This window comes from Geotrypetes seraphini, chromosome 5 (assembly GCF_902459505.1).
Source record: "Geotrypetes seraphini chromosome 5, aGeoSer1.1, whole genome shotgun sequence".
Classification (NCBI taxonomy): Eukaryota; Metazoa; Chordata; class Amphibia; order Gymnophiona; family Dermophiidae; genus Geotrypetes; species Geotrypetes seraphini.
Window position 1 is genome coordinate 87245777 of NC_047088.1, and position 23985 is coordinate 87269761.

General features: G+C 40.0%; 1 protein-coding gene across 1 annotated transcript in view; it reads left to right on the plus strand.

Annotated features, from left to right (window-relative positions):
* LOC117360313 overlaps window positions 1-23985 on the plus strand; it is a 298566-nt gene that overhangs the window by 259543 nt on the left and 15038 nt on the right. The window contains exons 14-16 of the mRNA XM_033944008.1: window positions 686-1149; window positions 15150-15245; window positions 23126-23356. Coding sequence (XP_033799899.1) covers window positions 686-1149; window positions 15150-15245; window positions 23126-23356 — 791 coding nt within the window. The remainder of the gene's footprint in view (window positions 1-685; window positions 1150-15149; window positions 15246-23125; window positions 23357-23985) is intronic.

Below are 23985 nucleotides of genomic sequence, written 5' to 3' on the forward strand. Positions count from 1 at the left end.
GTTCTTGCTTCTCGCTTCTCGTTTCTTCTCTCTATATACTCAGTAAAATCCTGAGGAGAAAGTGACTTTTCAAAGTTTGCTTCTTGTACTGTCTGGGAGTAAAGGGGATGGGATTCATTTACTGCTTTTTCTGTGTGGTTACTTTCAAAGCAGTTTATATATTTTAGACAGGTTATTTTGCACTTGGGGCAATGAAGTGTTAAGTGACTTACCCAGAGTCATGAGGAGCTACAATGGGAATATAACTCAACCTCAGGATACAATCTTAGCCCCCCCTCTCACCCAAGCTTAGTACCCACCTTTCATGGAAATTAAGGCAGTGAGCCAGTCAATATACAATCTACTAATCAATTCATCTGAAAGTGCATCCGTCAGAGGCAAGTACCAGAGCAGGACAGCAGCTACCAACAGTGCCACAATAGTGCTTAACAATGAAGTGAGTCAAAGAGAACATAACAACTGGAGTTGGGGACATTTTCACTAGATATTAAACTTTCTAAGTAAATGTTAGTAAGGGTGGATTTTCTGGTTCTTGATATTATTTTGTGTTACAAATAGACACTATTTCTGGGGATGGGGTCTGAAGAGTTTGGCAACAAAACAATACATTCGTTAGTGGCCAACTAAAGGCGTGGTCTGTGTTTGGAAACCTTAGCAACGTCTCCTCTGTCCTACCCCGGTTAAGTGAAAGTGAAACTACTGTACTGCAGTTCAGCTTCCTCGGGCGACATCATGGCTGCCTCTGAAAGGGTCCTGCAGGAAATCCACGCTGACTTGTGCTGCCCCTTGTGCTTGGATCTCTTCGCGAACCCAGTGTACCTGGACTGCGGACACAACTTCTGCCGGACCTGCATCACGCAACACTTGGACCGGGTGGATCCGTATTTCTCCTGCCCCATCTGTGAGAAAGTGTTTCAAGACAGAAAGCTCGGAGACAGCTGGCACCTGAAACAGCTGATAGAACGGCTTAAAGCGATTGATATGAAGTCTTTGGCTGAAAGTGAGGTCAGTCAGTGTAAGGCTCACAAGCTGCCTCTACTGTTGTACTGTGAAGCGGATCGGGAAGCTGTTTGCATGGTGTGCCGTGAATCCAGGCGTCACAGGTCTCACGCTATGGTTCCCATTGAAGAAGCTGCCCAGGAATACAAGGTGAGAAAACACGATTTATTTACATACCTAAGTGCACCAGACATCTTTCTGGTCGTTTTGTCACCAGTGCATCCAAATCTTAAGGGGCTATGATAGAGGCATGTTTTGGGTGAGATTAGGGCAGGCTTAGCACTTGGACGTTTTACAGTGATGATCAGGGCACAGTTTGGATGTTTTGGGCAAGACCTGGGATCTTTTCCAGATAAGCCCCGCCACTAATGGAAAAAGTGGACGCGCCGAAAGTTAAGCCCCGCCACCTTTTGCCAGCGCACGCAACCTTAACCAATGAAGTTCTCAGCACAACGGCCCCACAACGCGGCGCGATGTGTATAAAGTAAAGTGTGTGGGGGTTCCCCCCCACGCCCCCCCCATCGGAGCACCCAAAAAAGATTATAAAAAAATAGGATAAACTGTCGACCATTTTTTAAGGGCTCCGACGGGGGGGGGGGGGGGGGGAGGGGAGGGCATGGGGGGAACCCCCCCACTTTACTTTCTACAGATCGCGCCTCTTTTTTATAATTTTTTTTTGGGTGGTGGGGGTTAATTTTTTGGCGGGCTTATCTGGAAAAGATCCAAGACCTGTTTTAAAAATGAATAAGGGCTAAAAAGATACCCAACCTGACCAGGTGACCACTGGAGGGATGATAATATGGTCCCCACATGCTCTCCCAGGGGTCACTGACTCCCCTCCCACCCACCAAATATCTGCATAAAATAGTACGTATCTGTCTCTATGGCAGCTGCAGATACCAGTCCTAATAGAGCTGAAAGCATGTCTCTGGAGTAGCCTGGTGGTCAGTTCAGTGGACTGCAGAGAAGAGGACCCAGGCCCATATGCCACCCTAACTAGTTCACTTGTGGTAGAAAGTGTGAGCCCACCAAAAAACCACTGTACTGTCATATAGGTGACACCTGCAGGCATAAGGGCTATTGGGGTGGTAGACTGGTGGGTATAGTAGGTTTTGAGGAAGTTTTGGAGGGCTCACCTTATAATGTACGGGGTTATGGTGAGATATGCACCAGGCACCTTTAATGTGAAGTTCACAGCAGTGCCTCCTAGGGTGACCCACTGCTCTCCTGGCATGTCTGTGTGGCCAGACCATTAAAAAAGCTGGTTCCTCCTACATGTAAATGGTTTGTTTTGGACATCCTTAATGTGGACTTTTTTTTTTCAATAACGGAAAAAAAAAAAAAATTAGCTGGACAAAACGTTTAGCTGGGCCATTTTCCAAAAAAAGAAAAAATGTCTTGTAGGTTTGAAAATGTACATTTTCTCCATCTGATTTTTGGATGTTTTTCTCAAAATGTCCAAAATCGAACTTAGATGTTCTATCGAATATGCCCCTCCACATGTATCTTCCTTCTTATTTGCGAGGAGAGCGTTCTTTAACATGTTTTCGGAAACATCTTGGAATTGGTTGTTAAGAGGTTGTTGTTTTGTTTTGTTTTTTAATTAAAAAATAATACTTTGTGCTTTTGTGTTTATGGGTGGGCTGTTGGTGGGGACTTTCCTATGTAGTATATGGAGTTCTTTTCCAGTATGTGATTTTATTTAAAATTGTAAACTGCTTAGATTGCATTGTAAGTTTGCGGTATATCAAACTGAATAAATCTGTACTCTGTATTAGTCTATTGTTTTCTTTTACTAATCATCATATTCTGGGATTTAATTTTTTCCTCAGCCCAGGCAGGGAAGCAACAATCTTTTAGCCAGGATGCACAGATCAGGGCTCCCTTCAGAACTCGCTATGAATGCAGTCTATTGGGGGAGGCGGTAATTCTATAAAAACGGCGTTAACATTTGCATGTCAGTTATGCATGTAAATATTCAGGACACTATGCATGATATATTATATAGCATGTAGTTTATAGGTAGGCATAGGCATAGGTGGAGTCTGGGCAGAGCACATATTTGCAGAGGTAACTTATGGACTATTATAAGTTACTCCTGTATCATTGGCACTTAGGTGGCTGGTATAGGTGCTCATGCCTATGTGTGTGTACATACCTGCTTATACCAGTATTCTATAAAGCAGTGTCTCTCAAACTGTATGCCACGGCACAATAGCGTGCTCTGAAGAGATTCCGGGTCTGCCATGAGAGATTCCAGAATTTTACTTTATTTTAAAAAATTCCATTCATAAGTATACACTAGAATATATGACGTGTGTCGCATAGGCAAGAGTCTGTCAATGTTATGAGTGTCTTATGTGCGTAAGGATACGACCGCCCAGACAAGCATCATTCTTTGACATAATTGATCCTTGAAACCTAACGGCAAGTAATTTTATTTTAATTTTCAAAACAGTAGTTATCCTAACTTGAGCAACAAAGCAACCAAGGCTTTGTTACCGTTTGGATCTTCTTTGCAAACTTGGAGTTTCAACTCTGATAGAATTAATTTGAAAAAAATAGAACGACTACAGATAGTGGATGATGAAATGCATGTTTGCTTGTCGACTATCAAACTGCGTTTTGAGTTAATTTACACTCGCATTTAGCAATTTTATTCTAACTACATTCGTTTCACTGTTGTTACAATTACCCGTACATAGCCTAAAGAGCTTTAAATAAATAACTCTCAAATTTAATTTTTTGTTTTTGAGCAAGGGTCATTGACGCCTTTTGTGAAAGCTTCAGGTTTGAAAATAATTATACATGCAAAATGACACCAGCGCAAGGTTTTAAAAATTATAACCAAGATTTATTGAATTATTGTTTCTATTTTTCCATTATTAGATCAAAAGAACAGCATCATTGCTTACCGATTGCGCTAATGGGAGATCGTTAATAGTGGCCAAAATGCTGGCCTTCTCCTAACGGTCTCGAACCCCTATCTCTGGACATTCTATTATATAACTTTTGGCTTAGTGACATCATCAGTATAACAACAAATGATAATTCACCAAAGAGGTGGTCTTAAAAAGACAAAGGAAAAATAAATCCCTTCATGTTTCCATGTTTAAAAGTTTAGAACAGTACATTTGATTTCTGAATTAACATTATTATTCAAGAGAATCTACAATTATTAACAGGGTGCTGAGAAATTCTCAGCCCTGAAGGAAAAGACTCTTCCTAAGCTGACAGGTTCAAACTGCATAGCCTTACACAGAAACCTTACTCTAGAGGAGGAAAACTGACAGCTTCATATTACACTGATGCAGTGCTAAGCGTGGGCTTCCAATGCCCCCCTTCCTATGCTGGAGACTGATACAGCATCTCAGATTCTAACTTAACTACTTCCAGATGTTACCTTAGGATTTTCCTTAGTATTTCTTCAGGTTTAAAATATATAAAATATTAGAAATTAAGTACACACCATTCTTTCATATATCTCTCATATATCAATCATTCCTTCGTTCATTCGGGGCCCCTTGCACACATTCATACTTAATGCATTTTATCTCTTAGTTTAGGACACGTGATCTTCCTAGCCAGTCTACAGTACATGTGGTATTACTTAACACCACGCTGCTGGGAGCGGGAAAAACTCAGAGAGGACAAAGAAGACAGAAACTAGTCACTGGTAAACACAAAGAACCCAAAATGGATTCCATGTAATCCTGATTTCCACCATGATTTGGCTCAACAGCAAAGTACATACACAGATATTATTATGCTTTCTCTTATATTAATCCTTAGTGTGTTTTTCTCTGGCCTTAGCTACATTATATTTAAATTTTTATTCACCTGTTTTTCCGTACGCTTCTATTTGGGCGTGGTCCTTAACTGACACAGAATTGTCTCTAACTAGAATTACCCAGAATCATATGAAAAACTGGCGCTTTTGTAGAAAAACTTCACAAAAATACTGCACTATCATGCTCCGACATCCATTCCCGTCCCATAACCAGCACCCCCTGCTGGCCACGAGCCACTACTCAATCCCCTCTTGAATATTTCTGAATTTATGAAGTAATATTCAGAATTGAGCTCGTGGTCTTATCTGTGGCGCTGGGGTTTACTTTGGGTATGGTTTTTCTTATGGATCAGTGTGTGTCTGTGCAAGTATATTCTTTTAATGCCAATTAGATAGCAAAAGCCAGAAAAATGTACTATCTAGGCCTGCAAAGGCAGGTGCCTAGAAGATCCTACCCAAAGCTTACTTGAATTCTCTGGTGAGAATGCAAGCAAATCCCATCCACTATCCTAGATAAAACCCATTCAAGTGTACATTTATGTAAGTTGCTGTCTAAACTAAACCATACAGGAAACTTACCATTCCAGTGATAGCTAGACAGCGTCTGTTCTAGGTGCAAGTACAGTCCTAGAGCAGAGTCTGTTGTTCTATTCATAGAACTCCAGTACTTTTGAAGTTAAAAAGGTCAGAAAATTTAGAGAAAGTATAGTTATAGAAAAATAGAACCCTAGATTTCCCTAAGATAAAGAGAACCTCAGTATTACCTAACTTAATTGGTCCCTATGCTCAAAAGTGTTATGTTATAGAACCCTGGAATTAAATCAATAAAGTGTAAAATAATGCATAGTGTTAAGAAAACCAAATATATGCTTAATATGGAAATGTAACTCATGTGCAGATAATACACTCAGTGAATGCACATCAGAATTAAGATTTCTTTTTCTGTGTGTGTTGCAGGAACTTATTTTTCAAATTTAAATTAAAATCATTAAAAGGACTGATGATATCAGCTGTTAAACCCAATTAACCAATATTGTGGCACTGTGTAACAGCTTAGAAGCTGCCACTGTATATGGCAATACAGTAATATGAAATACAATTTAAAATACAGGATACACAAAATATTTTCTGAGAACAGTGCATGAAGACAATGATAAAGAAAATACAGTTGTTAACACAATATCATAATAAGCCTATTGAATTGTGCAAAAGCATAATTAAAGTTCAGAAACCTAATTCAAATGAAGTGATTTAAAGTAACGTGGTTTAAGATAGTCTTTTTTTCTTTCAAAATGTTTTATGAGTACAGAAATGTCTTTTGCAAATAGTTTTAGCAACTTGTAAGGTCAGAATCTCTAAATTAATTTCAGTGACATTTAAATCATGGCTTTAAAAGTTCATGCTGCAACGTTTTCAGAATTCCAGCTCGTCTGTTCTGTAACTATGGAACTGTTTGTATTCTGTCTTTCTTTCTGTTGCCCAAGGGAACACACCCGTACTGTTACAACTGCAAAAAGCATATCTAATTAGTTGAACAGAGACAAAGGAACACTGAAATTCCCGCTGAAAATTCAGCTTCGGGATTTTTCTCTGTGTTCTCCACAGCTCTAGTGGTGGAATGTGGTACTGCTGGTCAGTGTAAATCCTGGAAGGAAAGCACATGTTCATGAACAAAAGAACAAAGAAAAGAAACACATGAAACGTTTTCCCCTCTGCAAACAGTGCTAGTTTTTGCATCGCAGAGTCTGTGTTGAATTGTTGAAAAGATTCAAAGGAAGTTTCTTAACTGAAACACAAAACACACAGATTAAATAGACTTTTTTCAGGGTCCTGTGGTACCAAATATGGCCACAGGAAAATTTAAACATGCAGATCCATTCTCTATATGGTAAAATTAGACTTTCTTTTTCCTAACATCAGGGAATTATTCTCAATCCATATTCTTTATTAGGTTCCTATCCTGAAGAGCTTACTAGTAAAAATTAAGCAAAATTCAATTCCGAATTCATCCACTTACATAAAAGTGTATTATAATTATTAATTTCCGTTAACAAGGTTAACAAGCCCTTTGTTTCATGTTTATTTTAATATTCAAAAACATATAGGTACTTAACCTCTATTTTTGTTAATCTTTTTATTTTAAACTTCCCAAATTTAATTTTGAAAATGCATTTAAATTTAATTACTCCCTAATCATACATTTCGGGCAATGCACAATTTTAAAAATACTTTATAAACCATGCAGGGGCACAAAAATTCATATTCAAAACTAATTTGAAACACTGAGATAAAACTACAAAGGCAGGAATTTTTTTTCTCATGCACTGCTTTGCTTGCTCACAAAAACAATCTTTCTTGTAAGCATGGTATCTGTTTTTTGGAATAAATCTTTTTCTTTGCACAAAATTATCCTTGAGCCTAATCGAGGGTTTTTTTTTTTTTTTCTTTCTTCCATCTCCCCTACCTTAGCATATCCCTTACATTCAGGGAATTAACACATTTCACAAGCTTTCTTTCCACATTCGTGTACATTCAAAGCCAGACATTAAAACTTTCTTTTTCTTTTCACTTAACCATCTCGTTTAATATCACTTTCCAATCCCTTTTGATCCTACATTTTTTCTTTCAACATTCTTATAATCTTTTTAAAAATACGTGAAATTCACTCTTTATTCTTACTGGGATGCAAACCTATTCACATGGTCTTCTAAAGCACTAAAAAGTTCAGCAAAGGTATCTCTATTGTTCTCAACACAGCAAGAATTACTTAGCTATGCAAACTCTCCCAACTGTCTTTTTGATTTCCTAAATCAGAAACAGATTGAATTAAATTCTCGCAATTCACAAGACACTTTGCAGCAACATACCGGCTGATCGGAACTCCAAACAGCATGCATTTCCCTGTTAATGGTAAAGTTTCTCAATAAACCCTCTGGATCCTTGCTTACATTATTAATTTCATTGCAAGTTACTACAGTTTAAATCCACAATTTGTTAATAGATCTGGGGGTATTGGTGGATAACACAATGAAGCAGGCGGCACAATGTGCAGCGGCCTCAAAAAAAGCAAACAGAATGTTGGGCATTATCAAAAAAGGTATCACTACCAGAACAAAAGAAGTTATCCTGCCACTGTATCGAGCAATGGTGCGCCCACATCTGGAATACTGCGTCCAATACTGGTCGCCATACCTCAAGAAGGACATGGCAATACTCGAGAGGGTCCAGAGGAGGGCAACGAGGATGATAAAGGGTATGGAGAACCTTTCATATGCCGAACGGTTGGACAGGCTGGGGCTCTTTACCCTGGAGAAGTGGAGACTGAGAGGGGACATGATAGAAACTTATAAAATCATGAAAGGCATAGAGAAGGTGGAGAGGGACAGATTCTTTAGACTAGCAGGGACAACTAAAACAAGAGGTCATTCAGAAAAACTGAGAGGAGACAGATTCATAACGAATGCAAGGAGGTTCTTCTTCACTCAGAGGGTGGTGGACACCTGGAACGCGCTTCCCGGAGAGGTGATAGGACAGAGTACAATTCTGGGGTTCAAAAAGGGACTGGATGATTTCCTGGAAGCAAAGGGAATAACAGGGTACAGATAGAGGTTTACCTTACAGGACATTGAGCGAATAGGGTATGGATATTTTAGGTTAGGTAGGGAACACTTTCAGGTCATGGACCTGGGGGGCCGCCGCGGGAGCGGACTGCCGGGCACGATGGACCCCTGGTCTGACCCGGCAGAGGCAACGCTTATGTTCTTATGTTCTTATGTTCTTAAGCATATTTTAAAGATCGATACCTGTTTTTGAAAAATTGTAGAATTGCAGACAAACTCCATGCTGTGGAATTTTCCCCTCCCCCTCCCCCTCCCCTTTCCTCTTTCCTCCCCCTTCCTCCTCCCCTCTGCCTGGTAGTGAACAAAGGAGAAACTCAAAAAGCCCGCCTTCCAGCTCATGTGATAGCTCTGTGGAAGGCATCGAGGGAGGAAAAAGGTGGGGGTCTCTTTCTTTCACACAAAGAAGACTGACCAGCTATGGAATGGGAAGCCATTAACTTTATTTTTCAGAGACCAGAGAAAAGGTTAGGGCAGAGCAAAAAAGACAGAGAGAGACAGAAACTGGAGTTTAGAAAGACAAAGCTGAGAAACACAAAATTTTTTTCTTTTCAAATTAGCAATACAATAGTTACCAGTTAACTTTACTTCAGACAGGCCTGAAATGCATTGAGGGAGAAGAAGAAGGAGGAACTTTTTTCCAAACAAAGTCAGATTAAAGCAGACAGTTTTCTTTTTCACAGAGAGAAAAAAGTTAGTTCAGAGACAAAGCTTAGACACACAGCAGGGAAGGACACAATTTTTTTCTTCTCTTCATACTTAGTAACTTCTATTATCTCAGCATGCATAGCTTACTTCAGACAAGCAAAAACTTGCCGGCTTTCTCACATTCACAGAGGAGACCTGCTCTCTACTGGGCAATTTTACCTTAATTTTTTTTTTTTTTCTTTCAGACAGGCACTGCTCAGTTTAAAAGCCAGATGGGAAAATGCCAGCACTGTAAGGGATTTTTTCTTTCTTTTCACAGAGGAACCAGCAATGTGGACCATCAGCTAAAAAAGCTACAAGCCACCTTTGCTGTTCCACTGGGCTGTTACATTCTTTCTGTGTTACTTTTATTTCTAATTTTTTCTTTTTCTTTTTCCATTAACATTTAATTTCCACTAACTTCACACCCCTCTACCCACAAATTTATACAATTATGTACAGATATATATATACAAGCATGCTCCTTATTGTTAAATAATTTTTTATTTTTTTTATTTTTTATTTTCTTTAAACAGGCGTATACTCACAATTTTCCGGTCCCGTTTTGTCTCTAATGTATGCCATTTCCTGCGCAGCCAGTCATCCTGTCATCTAATGATAACGTGACTCTCTTTTGTTTCACAACCATGCAAAATCTCTATTCCCTAGAGTTTCTATGAATAACCTATAAGCTTTTTCAAGGCGTCAAATTAGATCCGAGTCACGGCACCAATTGAGCAAGGGTCATTGTCGCCATTTGTGAAAGCTTCAGGTTTGAAAATAATTATACATGCAAAATGACATCAGCGCAAGGTTTTAAAAATTATAACCAAGATTTATTGAATTATTGTTTCTATTTTTCCATTATTAGATCAAAAGAACAGCATCATTGCTTACCGATTGCGCTAATGGGAGATCGTTAATAGTGGCCAAAATGCTGGCCTTCTCCTAACGGTCTCGAACCGCTATCTCTGGTCATTCTATTATATAACTTTTGGCTTAGTGACATCATCAGTATAACAACGAATGACAATTCACCAAAGAGGTGGTCTTAAAAAGACAAAGGAAAAATAAATCCCTTCATGTTTCCATGTTTAAAAGTTTAGAACAGTACATTTGATTTCTGAATTAACATTATTATTCAAGAGAATCTACAATTATTAACAGGGTGCTGAGAAATTCTCAGCCCTGAAGGAAAAAACTCTTCCTAAGCTGACAGGTTCAAACTGCATAGCCTTACACAGAAACCTTACTCTAGAGGAGGAAAACTGACAGCTTCATATTACACTGATGCAGTGCTAAGCGTGGGCTTCCAATGCCCCCCTTCCTATGCTGGAGACTGATACAGCATCTCAGATTCTAACTTAACTACTTCCAGATGTTACCTTAGGATTTTCCTTAGTATTTCTTCAGGTTTAAAATATATAAAATATTAGAAATTAAGTACACACCATTCTTTCATATATCTCTCATATATCAATCATTCCTTCGTTCATTCGGGGCCCCTTGCACACATTCATACTTAATGCATTTTATCTCTTAGTTTAGGACACGTGATCTTCCTAGCCAGTCTACAGTACATGTGGTATTACTTAACACCACGCTGCTGGGAGCGGGAAAAACTCAGAGAGGACAAAGAAGACAGAAACTAGTCACTGGTAAACACAAAGAACCCAAAATGGATTCCATGTAATCCTGATTTCCACCATGATTTGGCTCAACAGCAAAGTACATACACAGATATTATTATGCTTTCCCTTATATTAATCCTTAGTGTGTTTTTCTCTGGCCTTAGCTACATTATATTTAAATTTTTATTCACCTGTTTTTCCGTACGCTTCTATTTGGGCGTGGTCCTTAACTGACACAGAATTGTCTCTAACTAGAATTACCCAGAATCATATGAAAAACTGGCGCTTTTGTAGAAAAACTTCACAAAAATACTGCACTATCATGCTCCGACATCCATTCCCATTTCCGTCCCATAACCAGCACCCCCTGCTGGCCACGAGCCACTACTCATTTTGCAGTTTTATAATTTTGGTTATAATGCACCTTGAAAAACATTTGTTCCATTTAGTGTGCCAGAGCTAAAAGTGTTTTGAGATACTGTTATGAAGGAAAGTAGGTGCCTATCGGGTGCTTTCTTGATGCCTATATAGGTTTCCCAAAGTTGGACATGGACCACAGATCCCCATATAAACTAATTATTTATTTAAAAAATTTCTACACTGCCTAAACTTAGGTGGTCTGCAAAAAAACCCACCTCACAATATAAAGACAATACATCCTATAACTGAAATCAAGTTGTCTTAATATTTTGCACTTCTGTCAAACTGACAGTCCTATTCCATAAATGCATCAACAAATGTCTTCAATAATCTTTTAAAGCTAACACATTCTACATAAAGATGTAATTCACCTTGCAAGGCATTCCATAGTTTCTCCAAAGCTATTGAAAACATAGAGACTCTAGTATCTGCATAGTGTGCTTTTAACTCACTATCCACTGCCAATCTCATCCCATTTTCTGATCTTAAAGCTCTTCCTGATTTCTGTGAATAATAATAAATTACTACTTATAATGACTGGTGTTGCCATTCAGCAAATTACATATAATTGGAAGGATTGGAGGAGATTAAATTATAAATTCTGGTGGAACTCTTTATGCCATATTTATAAAATGGAAAGGTTTATTGCATTGCAACGGGATTACTTTAAGAAGTTTCAGGATGTGTGGAAACCATTAACAAAGTATTGTAAAGATTAATTTGAAATTGTTTCCCTTATACTTATCGATTTAAGGTGTAGGGAGGGGGGAATTTTATTATTACATATTTTATATGATGATGGTATATAAGGGTGGGTGAGATGGGAAAGGGGAAGGGATATGTAATATATGTAATATATTATGATTGTATATATTTTATGTAATATATCAATGATTGTTTGTAAGTGAGGAAGTAAATGTTAATCTGAATGAATATTTTTAACACTTAATGTAATTTTGAAAATGAATAAAGAATATTAAAAAAAAAAAAAAAAGCTCTTCCTGGTCGATATATCTTAAACATCTCCTGAAAACATAATGGCGCAACATAATACAAAACCTGGTGAACTATTGTTAACACTTTATACTGCACCCTTTGTGATATAGGGAGCCAATATAATAAAAAAAAAAAATAGGTGTTATACGTGTCATTCGAGGAACACCAGTAATTAGTTAATGAGGCTTTAACAGTCAGTAATTGCTATTACTTGTAGTTGCACAGATCTGACCTATGCTGTATTCTGTAACATGTGTGCTTAAATTTTATGACACACAACTCCAAAGGGGCCATGGCCACAGATGATTCAGGAGCATTCCAAGGATTTAGGTATGCTGTTATAGGATAATGTCATTTACATGCCTAACTGCCATTCATTGGGTGCCAAAAACACAACCCAAAAGTATTCTGGAAAAACTCAAATATTCAATCAAAATTAGAAACTGGGAGCTACTAATAAATCAGGAAATCATTAAAAATATATGTATACACTTCTCCCTCTATATTCGCTGTGATAGGGGATTAACAGAACCCCCAAATACTGAAAAACTGCGAATAACTTTTTTATATGTTATTTGCTATTTTCTATTAAAAACCATCGTGAATATGGTGAAACCGCGAATAACATGGTGGGAGACCTGGCCTGTTTCTGAAGGAAAGGCAAAACATGGTGAACAAAGTGCTGGGAATCAGCGATTTTCTCTGTAAATGCTTGGACTCAGCGATTTCTCTATGCAAGCTGATGTAATTTGGGGGGAGGAGCCAGCAAGCTAAAATTCGTGAATAATCGAAAATGTGAATGCTGAAACCGCGAATACGGAGGGAGAAGTGTATTGTAAAATGTCCCCCAATAAAGAAACTCGCAAATGCAGCATCTAGAAGAACTAATGCTGTCTTAAAAAGGTGAACTGAGTTTTCTCATTCATGGGGCTAATCTCTTCAAGGTGCCATTTATGTGATTTTTCAAACTTTATATGAGTATATAGTACAAAAAAATAGAAAAAAGTCTCAAAAATTCAATACTTATCTCCTGCTTTTACTGCCATCAACAGAGCATGCTGAGTAAAAACTCTCAAACTCGTGTTAGTAATAACCAGCTGAGCCCATGAAAGTAAGGAGAGGGAGAAAACAAATTGCTCTCTGGCAAAACTTCTTCAGGGACTTGGATGAATAGTGTCTATATTAAAGAAGAAATCTTGCTCTCCTGGACATCAGCTGACCTTTCTCTCTGCCGGCGTTGAAATAAAATAGCCTCGTTGTGACTCCCTAGAAGGCATGATGCCATTCATAAAACTTTATTAAAACACTCAAAACTGGAATAAAGCACAGACCAAAAACTGATTATTCAAAAATGTTAGAATTCAAAAATGAAGATTGCAAAACAAAATTTAAACATAGAAAATTAACCCACCATTCCACCCGCAAGCACCAGAATAGACCTGCCTACTCAGATAATACAGTAGTATTTCATTCAGGGGTTTCATTCAGGCCAGAAGAGTGGACTGTTTGTAGTTCAAAGATCCAGTACTGTTCCCTACAGGCCAAAGTGATTTTGTGGTTGCTATCCCTACTAGGTGGAGCAACCTGGTCAATCACATACCATCTCAAATCCTTAAAGTCCCAATTGCATTCTGTGACGCTTAACCATACCTACTTATAATAATAATAATAATAAACTTTATTTTTCTATACCGCCTTAGTCAGACGACTTTTAGGCGGTTTACAATGAAAGAAGGCTGGACAATCAGCGAATTACAGAAAGTATGAAGATAAATGATTACATAAGAAATTGGAGTTACATGGGGAAAGTATACATGAGAGATTGGGGTTACCTGAGAGATTAAATTAGGGTTTGCAGAGGGGAGATAACATAGTAAGAGAGGGTCGTCTGTTTAGGTAATGAATTTATCGAATAGAGTGGTTTTAATTGATTTTCAGAATGATTTGTAGGTCTGTTTGGGTTCATTTATGCAATTTCCCAGCCAGGATTGCTGTCTGTTCGCTTGGAACATGAAGGTTCTGTCCAGGAAGGATTTGTATCTGCAGCCTGTGATCTTTGAGTATGCAAAAATATTTTTGTTTCTGGTTGTTCGTGTGGGGTTGTGCAGAATGAAGTGTGTTTGCGGATAGGAAGGTGCTAGACCCCAGACTTGTTTGAAACAGATACATGCGAATTTGAACAGTATTTGCATCTCCATTGGTAGCCAGTGTAATTTTTTGTAGTAGGGGCTAATGTGGCCTATTTTTCTCAGTCCGAACTGCACTAATCTCAGTTTTTTTACTGTTTTTTTGTGGGATACCCAGATAGATGATGTTGCAGTAGTCTAGGATAGATAGGATCAGCGACTGCACCAGTAACCTAAAAGATGTTGTGTCAAAGTATTTTTTTATAGTCCTCAGCTTCCACAGCGTGTAAAAGCATTTTTTCACCAGTAAGTTTATGTGGTCTGCCATGGTTAAGTGTGTATCTAGTGTGATACTTAGTATTTTTATGGTTTTGGATATTGGATATTCGTGGTCATTTGAAAAGTAGGCATGTTTAGGGGCAGAGAATGAGCATGGTTGACGTAGGCATCACTACCTCTGGGAAGGCTAGCAACACCTAAGTCCACTTAGGCGCCATTAATCATGATCTTGTAAATAGTGCTACATGATTGATTGACAACTACACTTACTGGCGCCTACAAGTTAGGTGCTGTTAGGCACAGTTTATAAAATTGGGCACTGAAATGCATGCTAAGGTAGTATTCGGATATTCTGCGCAGAGCAATCTTTGCAGAATACTATCTTAGCCTGGGTCATAACAGAGCCTAACTTTGGTGCCATTAATCTGGCCCTTGGTTTCATCATTTGATAACTACCCAAATGAAATCCAGATCTCCCACATGATGGTGCCTGGCAGTGTTAGTGAACCATTGGGTTGGTGAAGTTTATTTTTCTTCAATATCCTAGAGCAGATCAGTGGAACAGCCACATGATCTAGATAATATCTCTGTCTTTTTCCTCAAGGAACACCTCCAGAGTTCTCTTGCTCCTTTGAAGCAGGAACTGGCAGAAATGGAGACTTGTAAGTCTACTGATGAGCAGAAGGCTACATTGCTGCAGGTACTGTGCAGTTGACTGTATTTATTTTGATGTTCCTGCTTTAGTATTGTACTTTGTGGGGGGTATATTCAATGAATAACTTTTCACTCAGCAGAATGCAGCAGGAAATAAATGAGAATTAATATGCAGCAGATAGGGATTGCCATCCAGTCACACAATATTGTATTACACAGTTTCTGGAGCACCATTTGTAGATTTGGTATTTGTTAATCACCCAGTATCCACATTTGTTTTCTTTGACTCAGCTTAGGACCCCTGAGGAAGACGTGTTCGTCGAAACACAGTCCATGTTGGGTTCACCTCTGCTCATGTATATATGGATTTCTATACTGCGCTGTCTCATTTATTGAATAAACGCATGCATCAAGAACATCTTTTCCACAGTTTCCTTTGTTTTTGATCTTTCTATTTCACTGTGGAACTGTTGGGTTTTTCTCTATATGTGGATTGCCCCATAAAGGAGACATGTGGGATCCATGAAGTGTTGTTGAAAATGTTTTACCAAATGCTGTCAAAGTTTGAACAGTTACATTAATGTGGCTCATATAGAAAGCAACAGAAAGAGCAGGAGCCCCTACAAGTTGTGCTAGAGAAAGAGGGGACACCTAAGGCGAGCAGCTAAGGTATATCTACTTAAATCAGGAAAACTGACCCCACCAAGGGTACGAGAATGTTTGAGAGTACTAAGAGCAATCCATAGAAGTTTAGTTCTCCACAAAAATACAGTATACTAAGAATTTCATCTATCTACTTATACATAGAGGAAGGAAAAGTATACAGTGACGCGGCAGAGGGAGGAGAAAGCCGCAAAGGAGGTTTGCTGCTCTCACTGGGAGGGTCGGAAAGGTTCACAGAGGGGGGGAGATAGGAGGGTCAGCGGGGGTTCGGCTGGGAGGGGGGAGAAGCGGTCTGCCTTGTGCTCCATTACCTTCGGGCAGCAGCAGCGTTTACAATTCGCTGCTGTTGCCGGCTTCAGGCCTTGTTCTCTGCTGGGTCCTGCCTACTTCCTGTTTTCATGAAGACAGGACCCGACAGAGAGGAAGGCCTGAAGCGGGCAACAGCAGTGAATTGTGAATGCTGCTGCTGCCCGATGAAGTTCAGGACATCAGGACATCGGGGAAGGAGCAGGGAGAAATCGGCTGCTGGCTTGGGGGTGAGGGTAGGGAAAGAATCGTGGAAGTGTAGAAATTGGCATGATGGCTTTGTGGGGGCTAGGGGGAGAGAGAAAGAAAGGAAAAAAATAAAGAGGGGGGGGCCAGGGGGAGAGAGAAAGAAAGGCAGAAATAAAGAGGGGTCAGGGGGAGAGAGAAAGAAAGGCAGAAATAAAGAGGGGGGTCAAGAGGGAGAGAAAGAAAGGCATAAAAAAAGAGGAGGGCCAGGGGGAGAGAGAAATAAAGAGGGAGGTCAGGGGAAGAGAGAAAGAAAGGCAGAAATAAAGAGGGGGGCCAGAGGGAGAGAGAAAGAAAGGCAGAAATAAAGAGGGGAGCCAGGGGGAGAGAGAAAGAAAGAGGGGGGGCAGGAGAAGAAAGAAGAAGGACCAGAGACTCATGAAATCACTAGACAAAAAGGTAGGAGAAATGATTTTATTTTCAACTTAGTGATCAAAATGTGTCCATTTTGAGAATTTATATCTGCTGTCTATTTTGCACTATGGCCCCCTTTTACTAAAACGCAATAGCGGTTTTTAGCGCAGGGAGCCTATGAGCGTCGAGAGCAGCGCGGGGCATTCAGCGCAGCTCCCTGTGCTAAAAACCGCTATCGCAGTTTAGTAAAAAGGGAGGGGGAATATTTGTCTATTTTTGTATAGTTGTTACTGAGGTGACATTGCATAAAGTCATCTGCCTTGACCTCTTTGAAAACCCGTGGAATATAAATGATAATTAACATTTTCTCTGCGTACAGCGTGCTTTGTGTTTTTAAAATTTTATTGTTGGTAGATCATTTTGACTTGGCCACAAAGGTAAGGGGGAGGGAGGGAGGGGAGCTGCTGAAAGACATCTAGTAATCCTTGCAGGCTTGACTGTGCAGGGAATTATTTTTGTAAAATCATGTTTTGTTATGTGACTGGCATTATCTAGACTTTAATTTCTATGAATGAATAGAATGAAAATGATATAAAATTACTTGCTTGCGGGGACTGCGTGTTCTGGCTCACACAAGGAAGGAGGGGGTGAAAGGGAAAAAGTTTCTCTTCCTTGGAAATAGATTCTGAAGTGACTTCATCAAAGAAGACCAGCACCAAATGTACAAGAAATCCCTTAAACAATGTCAAAAGAGCCCAAAATAGAAAACTGCTACTGCCTTGAGACTCCATTATTGAAGGAATCAACTTGAAATCACAGAAGAGACAGGAAAAGGTTAAATGCCTCATGGAATCCTCAGGTACAAAACACAAACCAAATTGTGAATGAAATCAGAGCAGACAGTAAGAATTATAAAATTGATGTAATTATCCATCTGGAAAAAAAGGCGTACTATAAATAATGCCTCAGCAATACAATTTTCAGAAGTTCTATTTGCTCATGGTAAGGGAGAAGAGAGACTGCTAGTGATGGTGGGGGGACTGATAGAAGATATGAAAGAAGGGTGGTAGAAAGGAACAGATGGTAAAGGAGGGAGGGAAGGGTGGTGGTGGAAAGGAATAGAACAGACATTGAAAGAGGGTAGAGAGGAACAGACCCTGAAAGGAAATGTGGAAGGCAGAGTGGGGAGAAGACGCTGGAAGGGAAGAAGACAGATGCCAGACTATGGGGGAGCGGAGGGAAGAAGATGGGTGCTAGACGGGGACGGTGGCGGGGCGGTGAATGGGATGGCAGTGACGGTGACGGGGCGGTGAAAGGGATGACGGTGACGGGGCGGTGAAAGGGATGACGGTGACGGGGCGGTGAAGGGAACGGCGGTGACGGGGCGGTGCAGAGGATGGTGGGCCGGGGACGGTGCAGTGACGGAGACAGATTTTTTCCCCGTGTCATTCTCTAACTTGGACGATCATAAACGAAAGACGTCCAAGTGCCGATAATCAAACTGGGTTTTGGACGTATTTCTAAATGACCTAGGCCTTCATAGTGCCGCTGAATGACCATAGCTAAACAGGGCATGCCAGGAGAAGTGTCGAGGGTGGGATTTGGATGGGACGTGGACAGACTTAGACTTAGTCGTACTGCATATATAACCGAAAGTTATACAGCACAGGATCGACAGAACTTGGACGTTGTGACTTAGATCATTTAAAACATGGTCTAAGTCACAAAAACCCACCTAAAATCACCAGATAAGCACTGCAAACACATAATACAGACCCCCACACACTACTCCAGTGATCACCAACCCCCCTCCAACCTCATAAAAATCGTAATCGCACCTTTAAAATTCAGCCTTCAGAACATCATCGCCTGGCATAGAAAAGCCTAGTCGTTCTGCACAGAGACGGCTTAAGTCTTCTTGGGGGTGGGTTAGGGACCCATGGAGAGGAGGCCCCATGCCCATAAGCCCCTGTAATCACTGCATTGTTACTGAAACATGTGCACTCCCCTGTACACCCCAAAACCCTTTTGTACTGGTATATAAGTGGCTCATGCAGCCATAAGGGCTATTAAGGTGGTAGATAAGTGGGTCTAGGGGATTCTGGAGGTGATTTGGGGGCTCACCGTGACCTATAAGGGAGCTGTAGTGAGATGATGACATGGCACCCTTTTTGTGAAGTTCACAGCAGCCCTGTAAGGCACCCCACTATTTAGGTGCCATGTCTGGATGTTCAGTCCATCACTTTGCAGACCCCTCCCATGTCCAACAGGGCTTGTTCTAGGCGTTTTTGACTTGGACGAAAAGTTGGACGAAAATGTGGTATAAAGATGGACGATTTAGCGCCTTGGACGATCAGATCGGCAGGACGTAGACTTAGACGATTTTCGAAAGGGAAAAAAATTTGGATGTATTTTTCAAAAATGTGTCCTAAGCTGTTTTTTACTTTGGACGACTGACAAAAAGGACTTAGACGTTCCTTTCAATTATGCCCCTCTACATATTTAAGTTTGGTTGGACACCAATGGAGAGAAAAGTACTAACCATATCTTTGGTGCATAACAAGTTTAATGGCAGAACTTCTATCTTATCCCAGTTAGCACAGAGTATCCAGAGAAGGATCCACAGCATTGTAAGCGCTGTAAAACCTCTGGGACCGTAGAAACAGGATCTTGTAAATACTGCATTTGCGGATGATGTTTTATTGTAACTGTAATTTCCATGGAACCGACTAATATACCTTTTAAGATGCAAGTACGGTACTTTGTATTTTGAGCAATAAAGGTTACTTTATTATTGTATTCGTTATGCACACATACTATCTTAGGGCTCCTTTTACAAAGCTGCGATAGTAATTCCCCAGTGGCAGATGCATCATAGCTCAAAGGAATTGAATGGACTGGTGCATTTGATGTGGGGGAATTGCTACCACGGCTTTGTAACACAAGCCCTTAATGTGTGTATGAAAATATTTAAGATTTGTTATTCATGTTCTTACAAGTTGTTCTTTTACAACTTTTGTAATTGTTTGCTACATACTTTGTAACTTTATATAACACGATAAAAAAGAATACTATTCAAGATAAAATAATTTCTAATTTTGACAGCCTAACACCACAGTTGTGTAATTCATTGCATATACTATCTGACCTACTTAGTCAGCCCAACTCTATTGGAATAAATGGAGAAAATAAAATAGGGCTGTTTAGGCTACTGTGAAGAAATTTGTCCTCTGAATACATTTTGGGATGCTTATTGTTGATTTCTGTGTTATGATTATTAATCTTATTTCTTTTTTCTGTTTCTTTACTTTTCCACATAGTGCACTGACCTCCTAATTCTGTAGTCTTAAAGCTGGATTCTATAAATGATGCTCAAAATTAGGTGCTGGAAAAAAATCATCCCTAAGAACTATTCTGTAAAGAGTGCATGCTCTTTATCGAATAATACTTATGGGTGGATCCTATGCCTGACTTTGGGCATCAGACTTACGCTGCTGAAAGCTGGTATAAATGCTGGCACCTAAATTAGGTGCACTGATCCAGTATTCTATAACAGTACATGCAGATGTCCAGAGCGCCCCCGACTCTCGTCCATGCTCCTCCCATGGCCATGCCCCCTTTCCAGATACACGCTATGAGAGTTAGTTACACTACCTTATAGAATAGCGTGCGGTCAAATACTGAATGCCAATTAATATTAATAATTGGTTGCTAGCATTCAATTATTGATGTCAATAAGCAATCTGGGCCCCGTATGTCCCTCGAAAGTTAGGCAGTGGTAGGCATCCTACCACCACCTAACTTGTAATTGGTTTAATTGGCAATAAACAATAAGGTAATTGACTGCGTTGTTAAAAACCAATTAAAAACTAATCTAAAAAAAATGTAGGCACCAGCAGGTTCTTACAGAACAGGCTATTGATTTCCCTTCCACAGAGGCACCTACTAGAGCCTACAGTCAAGGAGCTCCTGTGGACCCCACTCTTGTATAAAGTAAGCAATGGAAATGTAGGCCAGTAAAACCTTGGCCTACATTTCCCACATCAATTTTACACGTGGCTGCAATTCTGCAACTGGCGCCGGTACACGATTGACATGCGACTGGTGTCGGTTTTGGAGGCGCCAGCTAATATTGGCGCTGGTTGCAGAATCCAGCCCTTAATGTCTAAATATGTAAGAGTTTGTACACTCGGATTATAAAATACCAATACCTATGCATGCGGAAGTTGCAGATTTATATATAAGTGCTTGTGTGCAACTTGCATAAGGCATCTCCTACAATTGCACACACGTGTTGTAGAATAAATTTCATTTACATACAAGCATTTATGCATGCTGACTTATGCTAGTATTCTAAATGGTGTTTGGGTGTCCAGATCCTGTTCTAGAATTTGTGTTTAGTGCTCCCTAGATGAATATTGGTTTTATAAAATGTTTCTTTTTTTCCCAGGGTCTTGGGATAATTAATGTTATTTCTGTTTTATTTCAATATATATTCTTTATTTGTTTCATGGTTATCTCAAAACTTCATTGACCTTTGGAAAAAGGATATGGGATCTCCTAGAACCACTTAGGTCATCAAGGTTTTAAGGTTAGGTGATGCCATTCTTCCTTTCCCTCCCACTTTTTCAGTCATTCATAATCTAGAAAGTTTAATACAAGACATCTTGCAGTGCCAGGTGAAACTAGGCATTTTCCCCTGGTGCTCAGAGAAAGCTGTTATCTGGAATACAGTGTTCCTCCACAAATTTGCCATACGCGAATCATGGACTCGCTTACTCGTGGTCTGCTCCGACCGCCTCTTCCTGTAGTAAAGTCGGGCTACACCAATCAGGAGCTGTGTGTCAAAGCAGCTCTTGATTGGTGTAGCTCGACTTTACTACAGGAAGAGGTGGTCGGAGCAGACCATAAGTGATTTTCTTCACCCGCCAGTACTCCATCTGCCCTCTTCTGCCTCTCCAGCTGCCCTCCCCTGCCTTTTGACAGGCAAAAAAAATCTCATTCGCGGTTTTTCAAAATTCGCGGGGGTTCTTGGAACAGAACCCCCGTGAATATCAGGGGAGTACTGTATCATATGGTGGGTGTTAAAACACACATATAACAGCTACATTTAGAATTTTCATTTCAAGAGGACTACAGATCACACATGTAACTTACCAACCTCTCAGAGAACATATCCTCCTGTATAACGAACCTCCAGTCCTGGGCCCATACTGTCAAAATGAAACTGAACGAGTCCAAAACTAAACTACTTTGGCTCGGCCCTAAACTTGACCAACTCCCCACCTCCATCCCCCTGTCCTCTGGCTCCACTCTGCAGCTGGAGTCCTCAAGCAATGTTCTGGGCATCATCATCGACTCCACTTTGTCTTTCAACGACCACCTCAATTCCTTGGCAAAAAAATGCTATTTTAGCCTTCACATGCTGAGGAAAGTAAGATCCTATTTCCATCAAAACCACTTTACTGTTCTCGTCCAATCTATCATCCTATCCAGATTGGACTACTGCAACTCAATCTACCTAAGCCTTACCAAGAAAAGCCTTCATAGACTTCAGCGGATCCAGAATGCCGCGGCCAAGCTCATCTTCGCAAAAAGTAAATTCGACCATGTCTCACCGCTCCTGTCCATGCTCCACTGGCTTCCGATTATCGCCAGGGTCCACTTTAAATGCGCCTGTCTAACTTTCAAAATCCTCCATGGCATCCTCCCTCCCTTCATCCCACTCTCCTGGAACTCCTTAAACCTTAATACCACCAGACCCACTCACAAACTTAAATTATTCTTTCCTTCATTAAAAGGCATTTCCCGCGCAGGAAAACTAGGGACCTCCCTCCCCTTCACACTCACTGAGCTCTGGAACAACCTTACCTCCCCCCTCCAGACCCTGAGCTCTCTCCAACTCTTCCGCAAACCTGGCTGTTTTCAAAAATGTAATACTTACCCCATCTTTGGCATCGTAAGCCCCTCAATCACCCTTTCTCTATACCCTTTAACCTTCATGGAGTTTCTTTCTCTCTCAACTCCTGTAAACCGTGCCGAGCTCTACGATTGTGGAGATGATGCGGTAAATAAACCTAAGGTTTAGTTTAGTTTAGTATGTGGTAGACGCACTCATGACCTACCTATGCGCTGCCCATATGTACAGCAGTATTTTATAGAGTTGCGCATAGTGTATATATGATCGCAATTACATGTGCATAGGTATAGAATTGCCTTTACAATCTATAAACTCACTGATGAGAGACTTGACATATCTGCATGTAATGTGTTATAAAGTGTCCTGGTTTAGGGACTATATAAAATGTCAAAATAGTGAGAATTCTTTTCTACTTCTGTTATTTTGGATTAAACAAGGAAAACCTAAAGCGCCTTGAAAAGACAGTTTCGTCTGAATTTGAGGAAATGCATCAGGCTATGAATACAGAGGAGAAGATCCTGTTGGCTAGACTGAAACAGGAAGGGGATAAGATCTTTAAAAATATTGATGCCAACATGATGAAGCTTAAAGCACAGATTTCTTTTCTCAATACACTAGTTATGAAGATAACTGAGACATGTGAGAAGCCACCTGCTGAAATGCTGAAGGTAAGATCCATATTGTGTACTTCCCCAAGAATCCATATAGGGATTTAATTAGTTACAACACTATTATTTTGTGAGATGAGGATTAAAAGCTATGGGCAAAACTCCTGAGAAAGTGATTATTTTAGAGTAAATTTTAGCAAGTGAACTCTGATCAGATTTTATTCAAAATGTATATAGAAAGACCTGGGGGCTGATATTGTGTGAAGACTCTGTTAAATAGCTTGAGATAAATATATACACACATATATGTCTGTGTATGTATGTGTGTATACGCACGTATGTATGTATGTATGTATATTTTGCTGATCTTAGGGTATAAAGTGTGGAACTGGTGTGGGAGTTCCTGAACTTTTCAGCTCAAATTCATGTAAAACTTTGTAATAAAGACTGGAAGACAGTCACTGTTTTGGCAATGATGACAGCACAAAAATCCTGGGCAGTTGCTGGAAATTTCTAATTGCCATGGCAACCTAATACTCAGGATTTTTTGAGCCTTATTAAGGCTATCTGCTGAGATCAGCAAGAGAATTCCTGCACCAGGTGCTCAGCGTCCCAGAGAACTGCATAGTGCAAAGAAGCAGACCGAAAGATGAAGGGTGGGGGATGGGCTCAATACATTTGAGTGATTT